The 23,490-nt window shown below is 32.0% G+C and overlaps 1 protein-coding gene across 1 annotated transcript in view; it reads left to right on the top strand.

The window, feature by feature from the left end:
- The window catches only part of LOC124369387 (mucin-5AC-like), a 76,863-nt gene that overhangs the window by 29,329 nt on the left and 24,044 nt on the right, over positions 1 to 23,490 (top strand). Inside the window, exon 3 of the mRNA XM_046827387.1 lies at positions 6,004 to 6,141. Coding sequence (XP_046683343.1) covers positions 6,004 to 6,141 — 138 coding nt within the window. The remainder of the gene's footprint in view (positions 1 to 6,003; positions 6,142 to 23,490) is intronic.

The following is a 23,490-nucleotide window of genomic DNA, read 5'->3' as shown; positions in this document are numbered from 1 at the left end:
TTATTGTAAATGGTAAAGTTGAATAAAACATTTACTAAAATTGGAATTTGAAATTCTTGCTAAACACAGTTAAATTCTAACTCCGCGCGTGGTGATTGGTCGGTTTAGTTCGTTTGTTTGGTCGCACTGTTATGACAGGTTAGAGGTTATAATTTGTTATTTTAAATGTTTGACTAGCAATACGCGCTGTTTCTTCTCAATCGACTGAATTACGATTGATTGCAGAGTGATTTAAACTAATAATTTACTTAACACTATCAACATTTGTCAATAGTATGACATAACCTATAAACTCAGTTTCTCAACTTTTGTGTCAATCTAACAATTAATCAATCAATCATAGTTTACGATAATGAAATATCAGTGTACAATTATTTACCTTTATTGTTGTAGTTGTTGTAAATGACGAATCTAAGCACTCCACATTTTCACGAATAAACATAGTTATCTGCTTTATCCCGTGCGGCGGACCCACTGGACGGGCATCGTAACGTTACCGGGCGTTACACTTTTTCATGAGTGACTCCGAGCCGCAACCTAATTTAAGACGTTGTCACGTCAAAATTAAAAAGCATTATAACCAAACTTATTTAAAAAATATTTTTACCTCGTCTGTATACAAGTGGTATTCTTTTAGATTTAAATATATGTGTACAGACAGAGATTTAAACGCTCCTAAAACCGTTTCTATTATTTTACAGTTTCTACCGCCATATGTTTAAAGCCCTCCTCCCCAATAATAATTTAATTTCAATCAAGAAAATAATGCAAAAGTTATTTGAGATTACCTCTTAGTTAAAATGTTTCGGCACTTTGAACTGTAATATGACTTTTAAGTAAATTTATTAACGATTAATTTCTTAAATCGTTACGGTAACTAACATCATTAAAAAAATGCACCAGTATTTTGAACGCAAGCAAAATTTGCATTTGATAAGAATTTGGGATACTAAATTGTAGTATATCGACGCCTCCGAATAAGAACATCGTATCTCAAAATCTGCAATTTTTCAGGAGAGCAGTTTGAAAGTTATAGAAAATCCCTGAGCCCAGACTATTCTCTCTAAAGTAATGAATTTTGTATTGATATATACACTTATGCTGACACACATTTTAGTAGTATTGTGCATGAAGATTTTTTATTATTTAAATTGTTTACTGAGTTATGATTTTTTATACTCACAGTTTTCCAAATAAGAACATCGTATCTTGAGTTAAGATGTTTCTTATATGGAAGAAATTTTTTATCTTCTACTCACAGTTTTCCAAATAAGAACGTCGTATCTTGAGTTAAGATATTCTTATATGGAAAAAAATTTATCTTCTACTCACAGTTTTCCAAATAAGAAAACGTCGTATCTTGAGTTAAGATATTCTTATATGGACAAAAATTTTATCTTCTACTCACAGTTTTCCAAATAAGAACGTCGTATCTTGAGTTAAGATGTTCTTATATGGAAGAAAAATTTCATCTTCACTGTTTTGACTCGGGTAATGTAATGAGTAAAAGTTATTGTTTTAGAAAGGAACAGTTAAATTTTATTTATTAAAGAAACATTTTCATGATTAAAACTATATAAAGCTATAATTATTTTTACTATTAAGAAACAAATTATGATTGATATTACATACAAAATGCAGAATACAGTAGTTTTTATGCTTTAAAAAAACAGCTCAAATTACTACTTCAAACAGTATTTAAAACCTTATAGAAACATAAAACTGTTTTAAATTGGAATACAAAAAATTCTGAATACACAATATTTAGTATTCATAAAATACAAACTCTATTCACAATCACTTTCTACACTTGTGGTGGTCTTGCTATGTTTTAGTTTTCTAAAAAAAAATGTTGGTACATTACTGGAATTTGCATACCATTGCACAAAGATAACAGATCTTTATATTTTGAAGTTGTTATTGCTAACTTAGACTTGTAAGCAGGTCCTAAAACTAAGTCTTCAATATTTCTTCTGCTTCCAGTGTGCTTATGGTACAGATCAAGTACAAAGCATGTCTCCTCAGTATGGTTATATTTTAAAGTCAGTGTTGTAGGGTTATCCTTTTTCCATATATGAACTTTCCTTTATACAGTTCCACTTAATTTTTTTCTTCATTTATATCAATCTGCCAGTTCCTGTTATCAAATGTTACCAGATCTTTACATTTTACAATGTCTTTTTGACATACCTCTTTAACAATATATTTTTCTCCACTTGACTTAGCCATCCGTATGAGCATGACCCATTGTTCAGGAACATAAAATGGTTTGGTTCTTGCTCCTCCTCTCAATTAGTGCATGCATAGAATCACCTTCATTCTGTGTCTGCCCTTTTTCTAAAAAGTGATGAGTGATCGTTACACTCAGTTTTTTCCGCCATAGCTGAATACATACTGTACATATGATACGATTTCTGTTTTGGCCAGGGCAGTTATCGGAGTATAAAAATAAATTCCTTGACACCATCTTTTACTCTAGACAAGATAAAATCCATAACGAAGCTAGCAAGTTCATTGGAACCTTTTTTCCCTATTTCTTCATGCCAGAAGTAGCTGTATCCTTTGTTATTACCAATATCAAAAATTGTAACAAGCGTACTTTCTCTTGTAATAAAATATACTTACATCGGATTGAGGGATGTTCAAGGTCTTTCTGCAAGTCGAAGACAGCTACACTTACTGACTTGTCACTTTGTGCTCTTTCCTTATCTCTATCTTTCATTTCTCTTACAGCATTTTTGTTTTTTCCATAAACTCACCAATGGTCTTTCTTGGGAACAAAAAGGCACAGATTGGATTCTGAATTAAATATATCAGTATATTGGCCTGATTGTTGCACTTTCTCCACCTTTGTCTTTTATCCATTTCTGGTATAGCCGATACATTTTTGCGATGCTCAATCCTTGCTCAAGATACTGTCGCTTACTTTCCTTTCTTATACAGTGGGATTCGACACTTTTAAAAGATTTAATGTGATTTCTTACACTTTGTTTAATAGAATGGCTTAAAATCCGCTTACCACGCTCAGTGTGTTTCCCCCTTTTATCTGGGGTTACTGTTACTTCATCAGACCTTTCCAGTTTATTGAACGCTGTCCTAACCCACATATCAGTTATGCATGTATCTAAGTACATTTTTTTGCATACTTCAATAGAGGTGTTTTGAAACTGGAATAGTATATTTTAATTGAATAATTTCTTCCGAATCTCTATTTTCTTTGGTGGTTGCAGTTGTTTTGTCTGTCTTGGTAGCAGTTTTTCACTATGAAATCCCACTGCCTCGTATGATTGCCTAATTTCCAAAAGTTTTCAAAGATAACAAGGCGTTGTTCTTGGTTTACCTCGTTTGGCATTTCAATCGGCATTTTTTCAATGCAACCACACCCATTGTTTTAGCCGAAACAATTTTTTTTGGTAGTAGGGCTAACATATTCCAAGCCAAGGTTTTTTCAATCTTTTGGCTTTCACACTTTGCCAATTTTTCAACAGAAACACTCCTTTTTTGCCAGGGACAAGTTTTTAGCACACATACACTTTGCTTCCTTTTTTTATTAGTATTGGTACAATCGACTTCTGGTAAATCAGTAATATTTCTGTTCTGATTTTCTTTCCTACCACTGGAGGAGGAATCTTGAGTGTTACTTTGATAAGCCAGTGGCAGGGGATTGTTTGATTGGCCTGTTAGAGTAGTAACCTTTTTTGCTACTTGGAGCAAATAATTGTCTAGTGGCTTTTCTTTTATTACTTCTTTTAATGCTGCTAAACTCATTCTCTGATTCATCACTTTCTTCACCAAACGGCTGAAGAACTCTTCGTAGTTATTTATATCTTCTATAAAATTGCTCAAACAATTTCTGCAGTTGCAGCTTGCTCTGGGTTTAGAGGCGATGAGCGGAGATCTATCTCGATCACATGAATTAATAAACTTACCTTTTTATTGAAGATGTAGAAGGCTTTGTTGTCATGTCTACCATTAGTCGACCTCTTGAAGTCATTTTTAAATGTTATATTACTTCTGATTACATTGAATTATCCAAAAGGAAAAAACATAACCTATAAGAAAACAAAGCTGAAACACCAATACACAATAAGCAGCTGACTACTACACTAAGATTGCTAATATTACTATTTTTCTGACATTGAACAGCTGATTTAAATAATCATTGAGGCAACTCATGAGTTCCAAAATAACTTTTATAAGAATAGCTCATTTTATAGAACAAACAAAAACATTATGTTTTTAAACTAATGCCTTTGAAATGTTATAAAACATAACATCACATTGTTTTGAAATGTTCTAAACTTACCATTAACTACAAAACATCCCATTAAAATCATTGTATCTCAAGATACGATGTTATTATTGGGAAACATAGAATTGTTAGAAAAGATACGATGTTTTATTTGTATTGATTAATTTAAAGACAAAAAGCAGTTTTAACACAGAATTTATACATAAAAAATAGAAGATTTTCTTCTCCATTGTTTATAGTAAAAATATAAAAAAACATAAAATTTGAGTTTACGATGTTCTTATTCGGAGGCGTCGATATGTTTAATATAATCCATACAACAACATTACTTAAAGCCATAAAAATTTATAAAAAAACTATGCTCTTTTCTGGAATTTACATAGTTGTAGTATGTATAGCCCTACATAAGAGTGAAATATAAAAATAGTAGAATACAGAAATAATAATGTAGGCTTGCAGGTTTTTTTTCAATTCGAATATTAAAAATTCAAAAATTTTTTAATTTTGAAAACAAATTGGCCGAATTTCCTAACTAAAACATATATTTTGCATGTATGCACGAGCATTACAAATAGAAACTATATTATCTATTATTATTAGTTAATGAGATTAAGTATTATAGTATATTAAGTATTATATTAAGAGTATTGAGTTTAGCTCCATCCACCTTCCGCTTAGTGCAGGGTCTGAAATTTGACAGTCTGAGACTTGACTCCTGCAATCTGACACTGTCTGAGATTTGACTCCTGCAATCTGATGTCAACGCGACCTGATGAGACAATGAGAACACTTCTTCATCTATATTACATTTTATGGTTCCTGAGTAAATCAGGCATACCTATTTTGTGTCTGATGACGAAAATATGAAAATAATTCGTTTGGAACGTCTTCATCACCGACTTTTTGTATCTCTTCAGATGGACGTGGACTTTAGATCCAAAAGTCGATTCGGTAACAGTGTCCTATTTCAGATATCAAACTTAGCCGAAGGTGAAATTAGAGCTAACTCAACATTCGTACTAAAATTGTTCAGACTTATGTTTATTTCATTCAAGATACAAAACTTACATCCAGTCATAATTTTCTAAAAACAATATTGTAAACGTTGATGTCATATGAATGAAGCACTTAACGATAGAAGATAAAACACCGAACTCATGATTGACTACAAAACTTTTGTTTGTACAATGTCTAATTCTATCACCGGACCCAGGAGAAGTCCAACACATATCTATGAAAATTCAAGAGAAAAATCATATGTAAGAAACATTCACACTTACTTGAGGTTTGAAATGCATGGTGGAAGTGTATGATGATGAGACCTTCTCTTAGATTTATTAAGTCGTAGTTGATGCTGCCTTATGTGGGACATCCCATCATCGGGTGCCCTTTAAATTGTCTGCCACTATCCGGAATTTAATTTAGATTTCAATCAAAATCCCTAACATCATGCAATAAAAATATACATTTTCAAGAGTTTTTAATGTGACGCTTTCTTGTTGTAATGTAATCAATTAACCATTGTGAAAGTGTAGAATGAAAACATTGTTTTGTTTGACCAAGTGTACCTTCTCTGGAAGACAGATACGCACACTTGTTAATATGAGAATAGGTGTACTTTCGCTTCTACCCCAGATATCCTCTGGCATCAATTTTAGAACTCCTCTTACAGATCAATAGTCCTCTTACTAACGACTGCAATAGTTTAAGGTTTGAAAACCAAGATGTATAAGGGTATCTTTCGGTTCTAGGAAGACGAAGAACAATCAGGATGAGTGCCTGCTCGCCCAGGAGGTGCTGCATCCCGTGTGTGCCCAGCAGGTCGAGGGGTCTGTCGTGCCGACGTGCCACAGCCTGGCTGAGTACTGCAGAGATGACGATACGTGCAAGTAAGTGCCATTTACGACACTACAACTACCACCTACGGGAAAAGTACAAATTTCTGAGTAGGTACAAGAAAGATACCTACACCGTCCGTCTCGTAACTGAAGTATCATTCTAAAATAAGCATGGACCGATCAAATCTGGACATCAGAAATGTATCTGATTTACTTTTTAAAATGTTATATTTGGTATTGTACCTTGCCTTACGTGTTGACCTGTGTCAAGTATAGATGAAGATTAATAAATTAACAAAATATGTTTATATTTACTTTATCTGGCTCAAATACTTTATAGAAATTTACCTAACGAAATTAAGGAAGCAGAGAGTGACAGCGTCATTGTGTATAAGCGAAAGGTGACAGCATGGTTACTTCGTGTTGGATGGCGGGCTGCAGAGGTGCTGTTTTATCACCTTACACCGAAATTACCAGTCCAAAGCTCTGTTATTAAATTTTTATGACTATTAGTTATTAATTTAGTTTTTGTATAAAACGTGGCACCTGTAAATTTAAATATGTAGCTATTGATTTATATACGTGGGCCTGCTTTTGTTTGTCAGACAAGTGGTTTGCATCAGTTGTAATCCTTTCTTTTCAATGTTGTCAGTATTTAAGGTTATACATTTAAAGATTTTTTTTATTCTGTCATAAATTAATATAGATTTTATGTAATAGTATGCAAATTTAGGAAAGAACTCTTCCCAGCGCTCTAATCTATAGTCTTGCTGGGAAATGTCCATACGAATAAGCTTTGCTACTTTCTTTTACATACTGATTATGTACTATGTGGAATAAAGTGATTTGATTTGATGTCAACAAAGATAAATTATATATTGTAGCAGAGAAAAACATACACGTTTAAAATCAGTAAACTCGCGCTTAGTGTCTTGATTTTTTGAAAATTTGCCATGTTACAATCAAGAACCGCCCATCCTTTGAAAGAACTGCTCAGGAAATATGAGTGTGAACTTTTATGAGGATTGCAGACTACAGAGATAGAGTGAGAATTGGGTCGTGTTAGCTGACCATGCGGTAGAATCCAAACATAGGGAATCCTCACGTCTCTCCGAGCACCTTCAGTCAACTCAGACATTTACTATATTTCTCTGACTACCTCCGAGAAAACACTTGTACAGATTAAATACAAGCTGCTGCCCAGAGCCTGCTCGAAGTCGTAATATCCGGTATTTTAGTTCAACTCAGAATATCATGTTCTTAGATGCAGTAGAAGATATTCCCCCAATTAGGGAGAAGTTTCGGTATGAAATGCACTTAGGGGGCGGAAGTACTTCTGGCAGGTATTACAAATTGATAAACATAGTTGATGTACAAACCACCAGGTATATTATCGTTAAGACAAAAGAGGATAAAGTTTAAACTGTTTTGTTGTTTGTGACCATTACCATTTTTCCCCTTTTTTATTCCACAGCATCTGAAAGCGGTGGAACCCTGTTGTAACACTAGTTGCATGCATATCCGTTATATAATTTTATACTCCTACTTAGTTAAGTAGGCTAAGTATTGAAGCAAATTGTTACTAACAGAGTAGACTTTTATTAGGCTACATTTAACAGTGTCATTAGCCATTTCAAGGTGAAAATTTTCACAATAGTGTATTTATACTCCTCTTGAACTTAAATTACGTTCCACATTTTCTTGTCGTTTATTCCTAACCAATGAAAGTATGTAAATATTTTAACACGTTAATACCGTCAAGTCGTTATTTTCTATTCTTCAATTTAACAGTTTAATTCAAAAATTGACGAATCTTAAAACGAAGTAAAAATATTCTCGTGAGGTTAGCCAGTAAAACGTTTCGAAAATTACGAGTTTGTTCCACTGACTGCACTTCGTAAGCAAATATCGTACAACAATTTGTGTTCATTTATTTCGTGTTTTAATTGCCTAAAACGAAAGTAAATTGGTTTGAAACCTCTCTCCAGTTGTACTGAGCCTAACTTTGCTGAACATTCTGAAACAACATTCGATGCACGTGGTAAAACAATATTTTTAAATGGGATTGTTTAAAGTACACGTTAAGTATTTAAATTTAGAGTATTAAATCCAGGTTATCATTATTTTTATTTTTGGAAATACTATACTTCTATCTCTATGGAATTTAAATTGATATAATATTTAAATTTTGTAAATGTAAATGTATATTGGTCTACTTAGAATCGAACTCTGGACCACTCGACTAGGCCTATGCTACGGCGAACGTCAATTAATCAGGCTACGAAGTAGGTCCGACCCTCTTTGAATCGATTAGGCCTATTTCCCTTCCCAAAATATAAACGAACCCTATTTCGTTATGAATTGGTCAGATTTTCTTATGTATACTTTGTGTAAAACAGACGTATTAGAGCTCAGTCATAACTATTTATACAGCCCACTTATTCAGGTATCGCTTATTGGGAGGTAGATATTTAGGTCGAGGATTAGGAGGGTAATGGGGAATACACAGTTTGCCAAGTTTACGCAAACTTGACTAATCTATGAACCATCCTTAATCAGAAATTTAGTTACTTCAGTGTCTCACAGTCATGGACTGAAAGTTCTCAGCTGTTTGCCAATCAAGATCAGTTTAAAAATGCTACCTCGATTAAAAGAATAACAGGCGACGTTTTAAAACTTGACGCAGCGTGAACTGTGAAGATGTCAATTTTTCATATTTTGTGAATATTAGTCACTATTTCTGACTAAATTTAATATTCTTTGTTTTCCCCAAGTTATATTTACATTCTTCGTGGTTGAAAATTACAGTAGTATTTCTGAATTGTAAAACAAGTTTCAATTCAGTATCTTTAACTGAACATAGTCATGTTTTCTCAATAACGAATGTTTAAAACTTGAGAAATTTTTATTTATATCAACTGAACCTGAAAAATATGTGAGATTAACATAAATAAGATTGATTTAAAAATCTGCTGTTTTCAATTGTACAAAGTTATTTTCAGACATTTAATTAGTTTACATTGTACGTGTTGATAAATTTAAATGTATTTTTTGTTCCTTGAAGATATCAATTTATATAACATTTTGTATATTTTTATAGACGCTTTTTCGGGCAACATAACATTTCAATTGCAGAAAACTGAAATACTGTGTTTAGTAATTCAACGTAATTAATGTTGATAATAAAGCAACGTAACATTTCATAATCATTATTTTACATTACAAATAATTTTGATTACAATTAAAAAAAGTTAATTTTGAATAATCCTTAATGTTGTACATTTATAAATATATATATATATATATATATATATACGTTTTTTACATATATTTCTAGAAGAAAAAGATTATCATTTTGTTACTAAAATTTTTAAAATATATAATACAACATATAGAGTGTATTTTTTAAATTTAAATTTCAATTATATTTGAATATTAAATCAGATTACCATATACATTAGTCAAAGTGCCTGAATGAAAGGTATTATTAAACTTCATTTGAATATGGAAATGGAAATTGAGATCTGAGTTGATTTAAATTTTACTTCGGTAATACGTTTGCCTCCAAATTGATTACTTTTAATTGTTTGTGTTCAGTAAGTTACTATTCTTCTATTTGGGTTTGTCACTTAAAAAAACAACTGATGTAAGTTGTAACTGCTTCTTTGGATTGGAACGCATATCAAAGATTTGTATCGTATACTTGATGGTGCAGGACTCCTAGGTCTTGTATCTAGGATTACACCACGTCAGCAAAGGGCATATTTGTATTTTACGGCCTCATTTCAAGAAAATATTACTAAACAAAAAAACCGTAAGCAAATAATTACGAGATCTGTTCGATTTAAATAAGTCCAAAGTATACGTCAGAGTAATATACCTTTACACTAAGGAAACTCTGTAAAATTATTTTTGAGTCTGACTTAAAAGTTGAACAAAGTTGTGAATATGCAGATTTCCGTTGGGATTGTAGCAGATAATGTTGAGGAAGAAACTCTAGCATTCCCATGAGCCGTCGTATATGTTTAGCCGACCTTACATGGATTTGTCTTGAGGTATTACTATCTTATTCATCTCTAGTTTACTCTAGGACTTTCAACGCGTAGCTGACACGTCTGAGCTGACTTTTCAGATCGCCTCTACGTCATCTTCCATTCCCTTTTCACTTGGCTAAATCTCCTGAGACATACTTTCTGGATTCTTCACTTGCTTCAATTCAATGCATAATGCTCAAGTTTGCATCCTCCCTCCCTTCGGCGTACTCTTGTCTGATGATGGTCTTCTCATTTATGAAGACAACTAAACATTTTGTGAATGATATAATGGGTTGAATAATATAATCTTTCTCAGTCGAAACGAAAGCGCACAAGAAAATATTATACTGGGTTGCTACCATTTTTAAAGGGGTTTTTTTGAATTTGGTTGTTTGAATCGAATTACTGAAAAATTGCAAAGAATGCATTGACCTTAATCCAACATTAGTTTTACTCCTGTATTATGAAGGGAGGGGGGAGGAAAGAAACGTCTTATTCTTCAGGCGTCAAATCCGTAATCCTAAAACAACTTTTCCAATCAAAGGTTTTCGACATCTCACACCTCCGATTAATTTTTTTCACTCCTGAAGTAGAGGGTAGATTTCAATCATTGAAACGTAGTGGTAATCTTTTCGTAACAATAAACTATAGCAAATGTCGGAAATCCTACCATTCTTTCAGATATAAATTCTTAAAACTTTGTTTCAGTATTTTGCAAAGGAGAAGCGAGTATCCTCTTTGACTTATTCTGCCCGTGCTATGGCATGCGCGAGGTTGTTATCAAATATAATAACGTGAAGAATACAGTACAAGGGAATATGTTCTGAAGTGCTAAGTTTTCACAATTTCAATCTAAATTCAGACCACATAAACAGACGCTTCAGACCACACGAGCATAGTAGGTATAAATTAGTGATGCTTTGGTAGATGTCCTCATCATAAATAGGGAAGATGGATTCTCACGAACCCATTACTAAGATGTTAGACCATCACCTCAACTATCTTTTGGAGTTCCGATGGCCGAGCGGTCTAAGACGTTGAACTTTGAGTCAGGGAATTAGGGATGGCGCAGGTTCGAATCCTGTCTGTGAACCTTGCACTGTTTATCAGTACCATCGACATTGTACTGTATCGACTCTCCCGCTTATTCTGTTCGATAAGATTCTCTCACAGGCCAGTGGCCCATGAGCACGGGCATAATAAGGCATAAAAGAGGATCGGCTTTTCCTTTTTCCTAAAAAATTTGAATCGAATCGGAATTTATTCCCGAGGTAATTGTTTTCCTAAACAGTAATGTCTAATAAAAATCAAGTTTCAGTCCAGGAAAGATGAAATTAACCTAATATTTGCAACTTGGCTGCAACATATTGTGCAGTGCCGCACTAATGTTTTAAGAGAAAAACATATTTTGCAATTATTGTGTCTTTATGAATAATGGAATTTACCACTTGATTTATGTTTCCCAATTAAACTTAAGCACTGCAGATGTACACCATGTATTTGATGTTATACTTAGAAACGTAATGATGTTATAATGATGTCGCCTCCATATAAAGACACTTAGATACTTAACTTAGATGTAACTCAGACATTTTGTTTTGAACATGGGGTTAAACAATCAATATGCGTTCAGTAAATATTTATTGTAATTATTAGTTTACTCTCTAGAGGGATAGAAGAATATAAATTGTGGTGTCTTTGTAATGTATAAAACAATCACACTTGAGTTTCAATATTTGATAGTTAAATATTCAGGACATATGCATCATACAATTTTTCATTTGTTTTGCCCCTAATATGGTAAAACACAGTGAACATGAATTCCACGAAATAAAAACTGTGTAAATTCCTGATAAGTATTGTATACCACATAAAAAATCTCCAGTACAACGGTCGATTATAAATTCGTTTATGATATGTGCTAACAATAGTCTGCATCAATTAATGCTGACATGACCTTCAACAGTGGTTGTTGTGGTAATTGTGTGGAGTGACAGTAGAATGGAGGCAATACACATTCCCTGAGTTACGAACAACTTGTATAGATTATATGAATGTCCCCATAAACCTTATGGGGAATTCAATAGCGGCAGAATTCCTAAGCCAATAAAGCACACCTCAGTATACTTTAGAACCTTTAACATTATTGTAAATAATACTGAACGATAGTTGTTTCACTTAAACGGAACTTTCAAATTGGCCCAGAGTGACCTTTTCTGACATGCAACCACTCGAATCCAAAAAGAAAAATAATTCTGGTAATAACAATAAATAATTTGATATAATATAACCGCAAAGACCGTTTATTTAGCGCTCTTTTTGGTCGACACCAAATGAAGACATGCAATTAAGCAAGAGTAAAATAATAATAACGTATACACATTATGCATTTTATTTTGGACCTTCGCACATGAGTAAGGTAGGTGTCATGCAATAAAATTGAACAAAAAGTTTAATTCAAGAAGGGCTTAGAAATATAAATTCGTGAGTCACTTTTATAATTGTATCTGCTTATAACAGAAATATTATAATAAATATTAACAAATATATAATACAAATATACGAACATTTCTATACATTTTAACAACAGTAATAACAATTTGTTTAATTCATTTTTAGACAATTCTTTATAATTTTCATCAATTATCTTGGCAAACAGACCCAGTACTTTGACGTAATTATTACTTGAGGTGCATTGTTTGTTAGTGAAAGTGTGTTAACCCTTCAGTTGTTTTGATACAACATTTTTTTAAATGACTACTGTTAGTTCCCGTCCTATCCCCGTCGCGAGCTCATCGTCCACCAATATGTCAGTAGTTCGTAGTGTATAGTTCTGTGTAAGTAAAGTGTTAATGCGGGAGTTTATCAAGTGCAGTGTTTCGTGGGTTAAAGTGAAAGTATAGTCATTGGTATTGTAGTGTATGGAGTGAGTTTATAGCTACATTATTCGCTTTTATTACCTATTTTTAGCTTTTAGCACTTTCTTTGTCCAATAGCATAATTAAGCGTACTGTTCAACGGTATGAATTAAATAAAAAAAATAAACATGGCTTATTGGCTAATGGAGTATACCTCTCTTCTACAGGTATAAAACTTGAATACAAGGTTAAGCGTGCATACAAGTTTAAATTAACATACAATAACGTGGTAGTAATAATAATAATGTTATTGCTTTCGAACATGTACATGTTATAGCAATTGTAAACCAAGAAAATAGACTAAAATTTTGGATTCGTACATGACATCTAGGTTACTTTCATACATACAATTTGTTCCATCCATCCTACTGCTCATTCCCACTGAATTTCCCACTCTAGCACCAGTGTCAGTCAGCCAATCATGTGGTCACCCAAACATGTGCCACGAACTCGTCTGTACTGTAAAAATCTTCTGAGATCTATGTGGTTTTCAGACGAGTTTCAAATGCCTTAGGCGTTGCGGCACTTTATATCAAATTTAGCAGTTTGTTGGCAAACAGAGCTCCTGTCTCAGAAAACAAACGCTCAAGTGTAACATACCAATATAATTCAAACAAAAATCTGTGCTTCAAAATTAAAAAAATTATCACTAAGGTCACAAAGAGCGCACACGGAATATCACATGTCCCACGATACCCACACCACTGCACATAGCTGAGATTGAGTGCAGTATTTTCACATAGCTTACATTTACGAAACTCTTTCATTCATCGTGTTGATATTGATAATTTTTTCATTAAAAAAGGGTGGCGTGAAATCTGATTTTTCAATTCTTTTCTGTATTAGATGCGTTGCTATATATCGCTGTCGATTATGTTTTCTTACTCTAAATCATAATTTTATAAAATAATTAAGAACATTTATGGCCGTTTTAAAGTTGAGAAAGTTGTATCAAATTTATTTTGAGATGCTATGTCGCAAATTGAGATGCTTATTGAGATACAATATTTGTAATCTACATAGTATACCTGTTGATCACATCTAGGACTTAATAGTCAATGTGGTGTATGTGTGTGGACATTTAACATTCATAAATATTAATTGCTGTATAAAATAATAATAGCTAGTTAATTTAGTCAATACGATTTAATTAGCAGTTGCGGTATTTTTTAATTACTTTTTAAATACATAATTCTTGAGAAAATATGTATACATTTAATAAAGCTGTCCGCAGCAATTTATTGTTCGTGTTTATTATTCAGCATGAAAAGTGGTTACAAAACCATGTCATTGATAAAATGATTTAATTTCAAGATGGCGGCCCAACAGTTCAAGTATGTAAAAATGAATTTATTACTCAAAAATACTTCGTAGGCGGTTCATTATCGAATGTTGAAAAAGTATAAAAAGGGAGTGATAAATTTTAAAATTCACCGTGCTTAATTATACGTAAATTTTGTGCACTGTAACATGAAACGTATTATTTATTTTAAAATAAACTTACTGTCAGGAATTTATTATTTTATATTATGATCACACAATTACTTGTATTCATAGTGCAAAGTTTCACATTTAAAAGAGTACTACAACGAGGTGGTATCTCGCCTGCTTGGACGAGAAGAACGATAATTAAAGTGAAGCCTGTACTTGACCTAGCTACATTGGCATGCAGGCCAACGACAAGTTATTGCAACTTTATTATAGTATAATGTGCATCTCGTAATTAGTGGTTTATGCTCAACAAAAAGCTAGTTTCAAATTAAAATTGTCACATATTGTAAAATGAATTGTACGGAACGTACAAAACATTATCGTGCTTACCTACCATTAAAGTTAAATACAAAGTTGGACAAAACGATACGTTACCATTTCAAACGTTTTAGTAAATATAAACTGGACAAAATTTTAATTTTATACCTACAGTAAATCTACTAGAACAAATATATTTATCATAAATACCAAAAAGATGTCATTTTAATGGTTCTCCAATACTTAATTAAACTGCATAAAATATATTGTTATTTATCAATTTCATCACATATTTGACAGAAAGTCATAAAAATCAATAAAATTAAAACTAGAAAACGTAGAACAGCTTTACTACAGCTTTAAGAAATCGAATTACGACCCTTTTCATAACATACCGTACAACTTTTTTTTCAAATCAGTTGCAGAATACTTTTAGCCACATTTAAATAAGTTAACTTATAAACCAAATAATACATAATAAGAAACATTAAAAAACTTAAAATACAGAAACTTGGCACAAATCAGGACTTAATTCATTTAAATTGAATGGTTGTGATTTAAAACTTACATTAGACAAAAGAAAGGAAACGTCAATTACGATTACAAAATTTCAAAAACATGTTGCACACATACACTAATAAATATTACTAACAAAAACACTTTTTTGTCTGTAAAATATTCTATATCCGTATAACCCTATAGAAACTTACAAATATTGAATTTGGGCCCTACAGAAAACTCCATTCTACATTTTCTTAATTTATAAAATAATTAAACCATATTGTAATTCTATCTGAATAATTTTGAAACTTCATTCTACATTTGCAATATTTCGAAACCTTTTTACTAGTTGTTTTTGTTAATATTATAATGTTTGTAAATAGATTAAATATTCCTTTGTGAGTAATGGATAATGAAATATTAGATTTTGCATGGCCTCATTCATAATATTGCAAATTTATTTCTTAATACATAAACACATGTATTTGCGTTTTACACCTTGGCTTATCGTTAGAACAAATTATTCGTATGGTGACCTTGGAGCAAGCGAGAACGTACTTTAAGTATAAACCCATCACATGAAATTTCATAGCAAACACTGCATTTCGTAAAGAAGGTGGAAACTAAGTTCCAATACGAGTCTATTTAGATAATTTAAATAACGGAGCAATACATGTTAAACCATCATACCTCATCTTTTACTTGGCAATTACTAAAATTTAAATATTCAGTGTCTATGTGACCTATAGTAAGTTATAGTTTATGGTAACCGAAGCTTACAAAATGTATATTGCTAAAATATACGCTTGAGGAATGTCAAACATAATTAAACATTTCGAGTTTAATTCCGATTTATTACATCCCACATGCTTAAAGATGTATTATTAGCTTACTAATGCGTTGGCACAAACAAAGAGTATACAGTAGTTAGTCGAATAAAATCTTAATTAATAAAACTTACTCCCTAAGGTTATTGCTTGGAATTTTAATAATTGTAAATTTTATTTTGCATGCAACAAATCAAGCCTATAATTCTTGAATTTTTACATTTAGAATGTATACTCCGTTTTACATTCAGTTACATCATAATTATAAAATTAAATAAAAACTAAACATTAAAAGGAAAAACCATAACATCGATATTTTGTTTCTTGACTATTATGTTTACATTTACATCTGCATTACACGTAATAACGATCTTCAGCTCCTTTTATAAGATTTAAATCCGTAGTTGTACAAATGTATTGAGCAAATGAATTTATGAATGTATTTTATACTACTTTGATCTATATAAATCTTTAAGAGATTTTAGTTCTAAGGTTAAGAAATTTTAAGAGCGGGAAAATTTCAGATACAGGAGTAGTTCTTTAACATTGCAATAGCAATTGAATTGTTCCATACAACCTAAATCCTAGTCTTGGCTAATATATACGCATTTCCTGAAAGGGCGTTCATCACTACTTTCGAAATGTAAGAGGGATTGAATTATTAATAAACTTTTCCCGTGATTATTTTAAAATTACGATATTGTGTTGTTATAAAAAAAATTGTGAAGCTTGAATAGTTACAAATCTGCGTTTTAACGCCGTTTAGTGAGTTTGTTCGTTTAGTAAAAAATACTTATATTTTATTAATTTCGATCTTAAAATGTTTAGCTAGCTCAAGTTAGCCAGTTTCACTCAAATGTTTAATGCGGAAAGTAAATACTATGTGCCTTTTTCGTTACCTATAAACGAAACACATAAAAGTGCATATTTTGTATTACTTTTAAAAGACGCATTATGAAAATTAATTTTTTAAAGATATAAAACACCATGATTAGAAAGGGTGATATCCCCTTCGGCAAAATCTTAACATTCCAAAGGGTGCTGTCTTTTCAGATTTCATTGCTAGGCCTCCCTACACCCTGTGACAATTTTGACATTTCATTAACATTTGACATTTGAGGTTGTGCTGGATATAATTCTGTACACCCAATAACTAATTAGGATTTGTTCTATTAGCTATACGAATAAGTAATAAACCGAATACCATAGTTATGGTATTCGGTTTCTAATGATTAAGGTAAACTCATAAAGGTAAACTCATTAAGGTAAACTCTAAAGATTAAGGTAAACTCATAGTTATGAGTTTACCGAATTAAAAAACGAAAATGTCTTATTCACAACCAAACTGTGAATGCTGCATTCCAGCTTCTGTTTTTGGAACCACTTTGCAGTTGAGTTGATACCCAATGAGCTCTAACTTTACATCGGCTGTTCTTTCGTTAACCGAAACTGCCTACACTAGTGTTCATCTTTGTAAACGTCGACACTTTACACAGTTCAGATAGAGGTGGCATTGGCAGGAAGGAACCAAAATCGATTCAGAGTATAAAACTGTCTAGGGACGGCTTCATAAAGCTTTAACAGTTCAACGTATAACAATGAACTGCTCGTTAACAGGGAGACTAGAAACTAGTTTTTGTGCTTTAATCGAGTCAATAGATAAGCTTAAATGACAGCGGTGCCGTATTAAATCGGGTATCATTTTAAAGGTCATCGCTTAGCCATGATAATACATAAAAAATAAAAAATTATACTGATGTGAAATAATGTCAGCAATTTAACAACTTTCCAGCATTTAATACTAAACATTCCACTTCAATTTTCATGAGCAAACAACAAGGAACCTGAAATAGTAAGCCTTTACAATGGAATATCTAAAGGACATGATAGATATACCTATAAAAAAGTTAATACCGAATTTGACTGTAACTTTTTCTCGAACTAGTCAAAACTTCGCTACCCCTTTACCTTTTGACTCCAAATCAAAAGCGTTGTTCCTTGGGCCAAGAGAAACATATGTGTCAAGTTTCAAGTCTGCAGGGCCTTTCTTTAAAGAGTTATTTTTCATGCGGACAGACAGACACAATTTTAAAAAGGACCTGAAGGGTTCTTAATAAAGTGCTGAGAACTATGTATTAGTAAAGGATTATTTGTCACTATTAAAAACACCCTTTCATATATAGTATAAAGCCGAAAAAGTGAAGAAATATCCTTTATCTATTACTTGTATTGCATTAGGTACGTCTCATTTCCCCATTCATTTTTAGTCTTTTTTATAAACTTCATGCAAAAAGAGAGATGCTGTTTATTGTGAAATTTTAAAAAAACCTTTATACAGCCACGATTTTTCATGCTTGTCAAAATTTAGTTTGTCATATCATGTTTTTGTCACGTTTACAACAATATCTAACTTTGCCTGTGTTTCCATTGAATATTTTCCGATTCTCTGAAAAGGTAACTTATAAAAAAGGTAGATTTTTATGTTGGACAGAAAAATTATTCAAAAGATCTTCTGGTATGTTTTAACGTCGAGTAAATCAGCATCATCTAAATGTAGCCACTATCTCTCTCAGCTAAGAAGATTACGGATATGATACATAGATATGTCTGACTTTATTTTTGAGATACAAGTAAACAGTTTGACTTGTAGAAATATGTCCAAGTGACTGAACACAGCGAACAGTAAAACGTCTTCTGCTGGATCCCGTCATTTAAGAGTACAAATACGAGGTGAAAGGTAGGAAAGGGGGTGAATAGAGAGCGTGGAAAGATTGTGAGTGTACGTGGAGGGAGCGGGGAGGGAGTGGGAGGGAGCGGGGAGTATATGTGTAGTTGTTCCGAGGATTACAGTTTCCATTGGTCGCGCAGCTCTTGAAATCCGACCAAATCCCTCAACCGACACACAAGCTGTATCACCTGTCCTTTCTGATGATCAGGCTCCGTTTCGTGATAAAATCGAATATTAGACTACACTACGTCATGAGAAAAATGCATGTATGAGTAAAATTCTTGTTCCCCAGTTGGAAACATTCATTGAGTTCAGTCTCGAATGGAAATCGCAGTTTTAGAGATAATTGAAAATAAATCATCCTTCGTAGTTCTTTTAATCTGAATTGATCTAATTCTTAAAATGATTCATTCAGTTATTATCTCTTTATTTGTGGCACTAGCTATTATATCAAATAACCATCAAAACGCTGTCCGTGATGATGCAGCAATCTCTTTTGTTTATGTTTAAGTAACTGAATATGAAAAGAATTGTAAGTAATATACGGAGCTGTAGCGTATATTAATAATAAATAATTCGATATGATATTATAAATCTAGTATATCGTAAAAACTATGTGACTAATACGATATGATATTTTCTTAATCATTGCAGTTCAACCACGGTGCCCCTGGCAGGATTTCGAGGCGCCCTAGGGTAACGTAGGGCACAGTTTGTGAAGCACCGCTATACAAAATAATAATATACAATAATTTTACATTTAATATATCTAATACATACTTTACATAAAGAATTATCAGCTTCAGGACACACCATAACACTTAATTCTGTATTATGTGTGAAACATTCTGTAGGCAAGCTATCTATTCCTTGTAAGCTATTTTCGGAAATGTGTAGTCTAAACTGCAGTCTGCTAAACGTGCTAAATTGTAGTCTACGTTGGTCTGAAAGATCATTCAGATACTACTCGATATACATCAGAATTGGATGTTATCAAATAATACTGTAGTCAAGTTACACTACCGCTAAATTAGCATCCATAACTTGGAGGCAAGTGAGAGCGTTATTTCAGTAACACCAACCAACAGGGCCCAGTAATTAATTAAAACTGGATGATTGTATGGAGGTGTTCTCATTCATGCGATATATGCGTCCGCACATGTCCCGTTATATTTGACTCCCATGAACATCAAAAGCAACAAAGAGGAAAAGATTTTTATTTTCAGTTTTGCACTTTTGACGCACTGGAATAAATTATATTATAGTGCGTTGTTTACTTTCTATTGATGTTGTTGAAAAGTATTAAAACGAAGTGATTACTTTTTTATGGTTTACCCATGATAATTTTTACAAGCAAATTTAAGGCCAGACCTCCTCTTTTTATGCCAACAACGGCCCTTGAACTTCTCAGAATGGTTGAATGTAGGACACCGCATAGCAACAACGTCACGTCGCGTTAGTTGAAAACTGTAAGATCCGACTGTACTGCAAAACCATCTTCATTTTAGCCCTATAAGGACAATGTTAAACGTATAACATTTATAACACATCACATTTTTTACTTTTTTGAGTCCTAACATTACGAAGGCTTTAGTCAAATTAAAAAATTATTAATACACCTCCAAACTCTTTTCAATTTTTGGATATTTTTATTAGTTACTCAGGAAAAATAGTCACGAACTTCTCATACTTCTTATAATACAAAAGACATTTTTTATTCTTCCGCATTTAATTTATTTCAAAAACGCTTTTGCCGGTTAAGGCATCATCAATTAGATATTGTTTACAGAAAAAACATATGCATAAAATAGATAAAAAACATATGATAAAATAGAATAAAGTTTTAAACTAATTGTAAAGACTAATCAATTATAACTAATCAGTTGAGTTATAACTAATCAATTATAAAAGAATTATGTAGAAAAATATAGTTTCGAATTCATAATTTTGGAATGGATTTCTTTTACTAATGGTATAAAAGTGTCACTGAAATTTAGGAAGGTTGGGAATAATACAATTATCTTTTAAAACCGTCATACATGCACTTTCAATTTTATTTCTTTTAGTCCAGGAAGATCATTTAAAAACTGCACTTGATGATTCAAAATTTATATGGTGATTTTCCTTTATAGCATTTTGAACTAATTTATATTTTTCAATGTTTTCTTTTTTATAATTGTAAATATGTTCATTTAGCCTAGTTTCCACAGGTATGGGTGTTTGGCCGATATATGTCTTTTTGCATCCACAGTCAATTTTATATATTACATTCTTGGTTTCCTGTTGTTTGTTTTTTTATTGTTTTAATTTTGTTAAGTAGCTTCTTAGATTATATTTGGACTTAAAACAGTACGGATTTTAAATTTATAATTTATCTTACGAATTTTTCTGATGTTCCTTGTACATAAGGAATAATTACAGTAGTGAGATAATTAGGATTGTCTTTTTTGTTAATTTGCTTGCAACTTTTGTTTTTAGTCTTAGCTCGTTCAATAATTGACGGAGGATTAATTAAAAGTTTTTAATCAAAAGTTCTGTAGTATAATTTTCCTTGAAAATTTTATTTTTGTCATCAGTAACCAAATTATTAATCTTCTGTAACAAACTTTGTACTAATCTAATTTTTATACGTCGAGGATGATTTGAATTATAATTAAGGTACTGTCCACTGAAAGTCTTCTTTAAAATAATGTTTTTTTAATTGTGTTTTTCGTTATCAAAATATCAAGAAATTGAATTTCACTATTAACCTCATTTTCAATGGTAAATTTTATCGATAAATATTTAAAACGAATCCACACTAAAAGAAAAATTAAAAATATATTCAATGTGTTTATCTTAAGAGCGACAAACATTAAGAGAGTGAAAATTTGTTAAATTAGCATTATCTTATAGGGGAAACCCAAGCTCGTTTAATTACATCCTGCCCTTAATTTAAGCATAAATCAAGTTGTCTAGCAATATAATCATCTTTATGGCAAGCACTGATTCGTAAACATCCAGTTTTGGACAGCCCTGTAATAAATTTCAATTATATTAACTAAAACCGAACAAAGCAAATTGTAAAATAAGGAACCCTATAACATTATTTGTCATTAAAGTAGATTTTTTAAATTAAATTTTAGCACCACGAACAAAACAGTCTGAGAATGCTTTATAATTGTTTGCACCTGATTGAGAGCGGTTTCCTATTCGTAAATAGTTTCACGTAGTGTTCATTGAAAAAGACTACGAAATTAATTTGTGCATTTGTAAACCTTCAAAAAATCGTAGCAGACACAAAACTCTCGCATTATATATAACTCACAATCAACGGATTTCTAATACGTTTAATTTGAAGTAAGTAAGAAAATGGAAAATTTATTATTTGCCTTAAACTCCTAAAATTTCATGCATTGTGTTTTCTAGAATTGTAGCACACAAATTTAATGTGTTTTGAATTCCAGTTCTTCAATTGTTTTTTAGGAATATTTTCATTTAGTATAAATACCAGCTGTTGTTAAAATAATATTCAATGACAACGTGAACTATTTACGATAGAAATTCCAAAATCAACGAATGTTTTAACGGCATATATGAGATATATAGTCTTACACAATTTTATTTTTGTTTTCCTAATAAACGCATTAGCGTCACCAAGCCTCATGTTTAAAGGAAGCAAATATTTGAGGGCAAGATCCAAACATGAATCCACTTTTAAACGACAGCTATCCAGTCCTTTGCAGGCGCCGCATTGCGTACATTGGGGGAACTAAAATGAACACTTCGTACGAGATATTTATGTAGATCAAACAGTAAATTTTAGGCAACGTATACAAACCTTATACGTATATTTCACTTCACATATCTTCAAATGTATTCTATTTATTTGTAATGAATTCGTTTTAAATATCTGTAACTTTAGAATTGGTTAGTTAAGTAAGGATCGGATCTACTAATTAATTTAGTTACATTTTCCTATTTCTTGTCATCGGAGGATACGCGTAGACTCAAATTTTATGAAACTCAAAATATTTGAAGTTCCTGTTTTACATTACTCTTCCAGAATTATAAGTATTTACACCATATGTATTTATTGTGCCTTCTACAGAATCTAGAATACAAAGTAGATGAACGCCACATATAACGTGTTGATAGTCCAAAGATTGTGTTGATTACATTCTCGAGATGTTCTGCGGACAGATAGACAGACAGACAATCACACAAAAAAGAAGTTGACACGAAAAAGACGCATCGAATAAATTACTCTTGTAGAAATGAAATTGTATGCAACATTTAAAGTCTAGGTATGAAAACGAAGGTCGAAAATATTTCCCGATATATTCAAAATCTACATGATAAATTCACATTTTTGTTCATTAAATTTTGTTTTCATATAAATGTTCAAATAATTAAAGTCTACGGCAATTCACCATAAAATGGTGCTGAGTGTTTTGGGATAGTTAGGCTACATGCGATAATATGTCACATGTTTGAATGTATATGGATGTACTGAGTTTGTTTAAAACTTATTTATTCTGCTATTTTTGCGTTGTCACCATGGTTACCCATAAGACCAATTTAAAGATATTCGCTACCGCTCAGCCAAATTCCATGAGTGACATCCACCATCATCGAACTGAGTGTTCCTCATATACAATGAA

Source organism: Homalodisca vitripennis, chromosome X (genome assembly GCF_021130785.1).
Source record: "Homalodisca vitripennis isolate AUS2020 chromosome X, UT_GWSS_2.1, whole genome shotgun sequence".
Taxonomy (NCBI): domain Eukaryota; kingdom Metazoa; phylum Arthropoda; class Insecta; order Hemiptera; family Cicadellidae; genus Homalodisca; species Homalodisca vitripennis.
The sequence above is the reverse complement of the archived record's forward strand: the minus strand, read 5'-3'. Positions and strand labels throughout refer to the sequence as shown.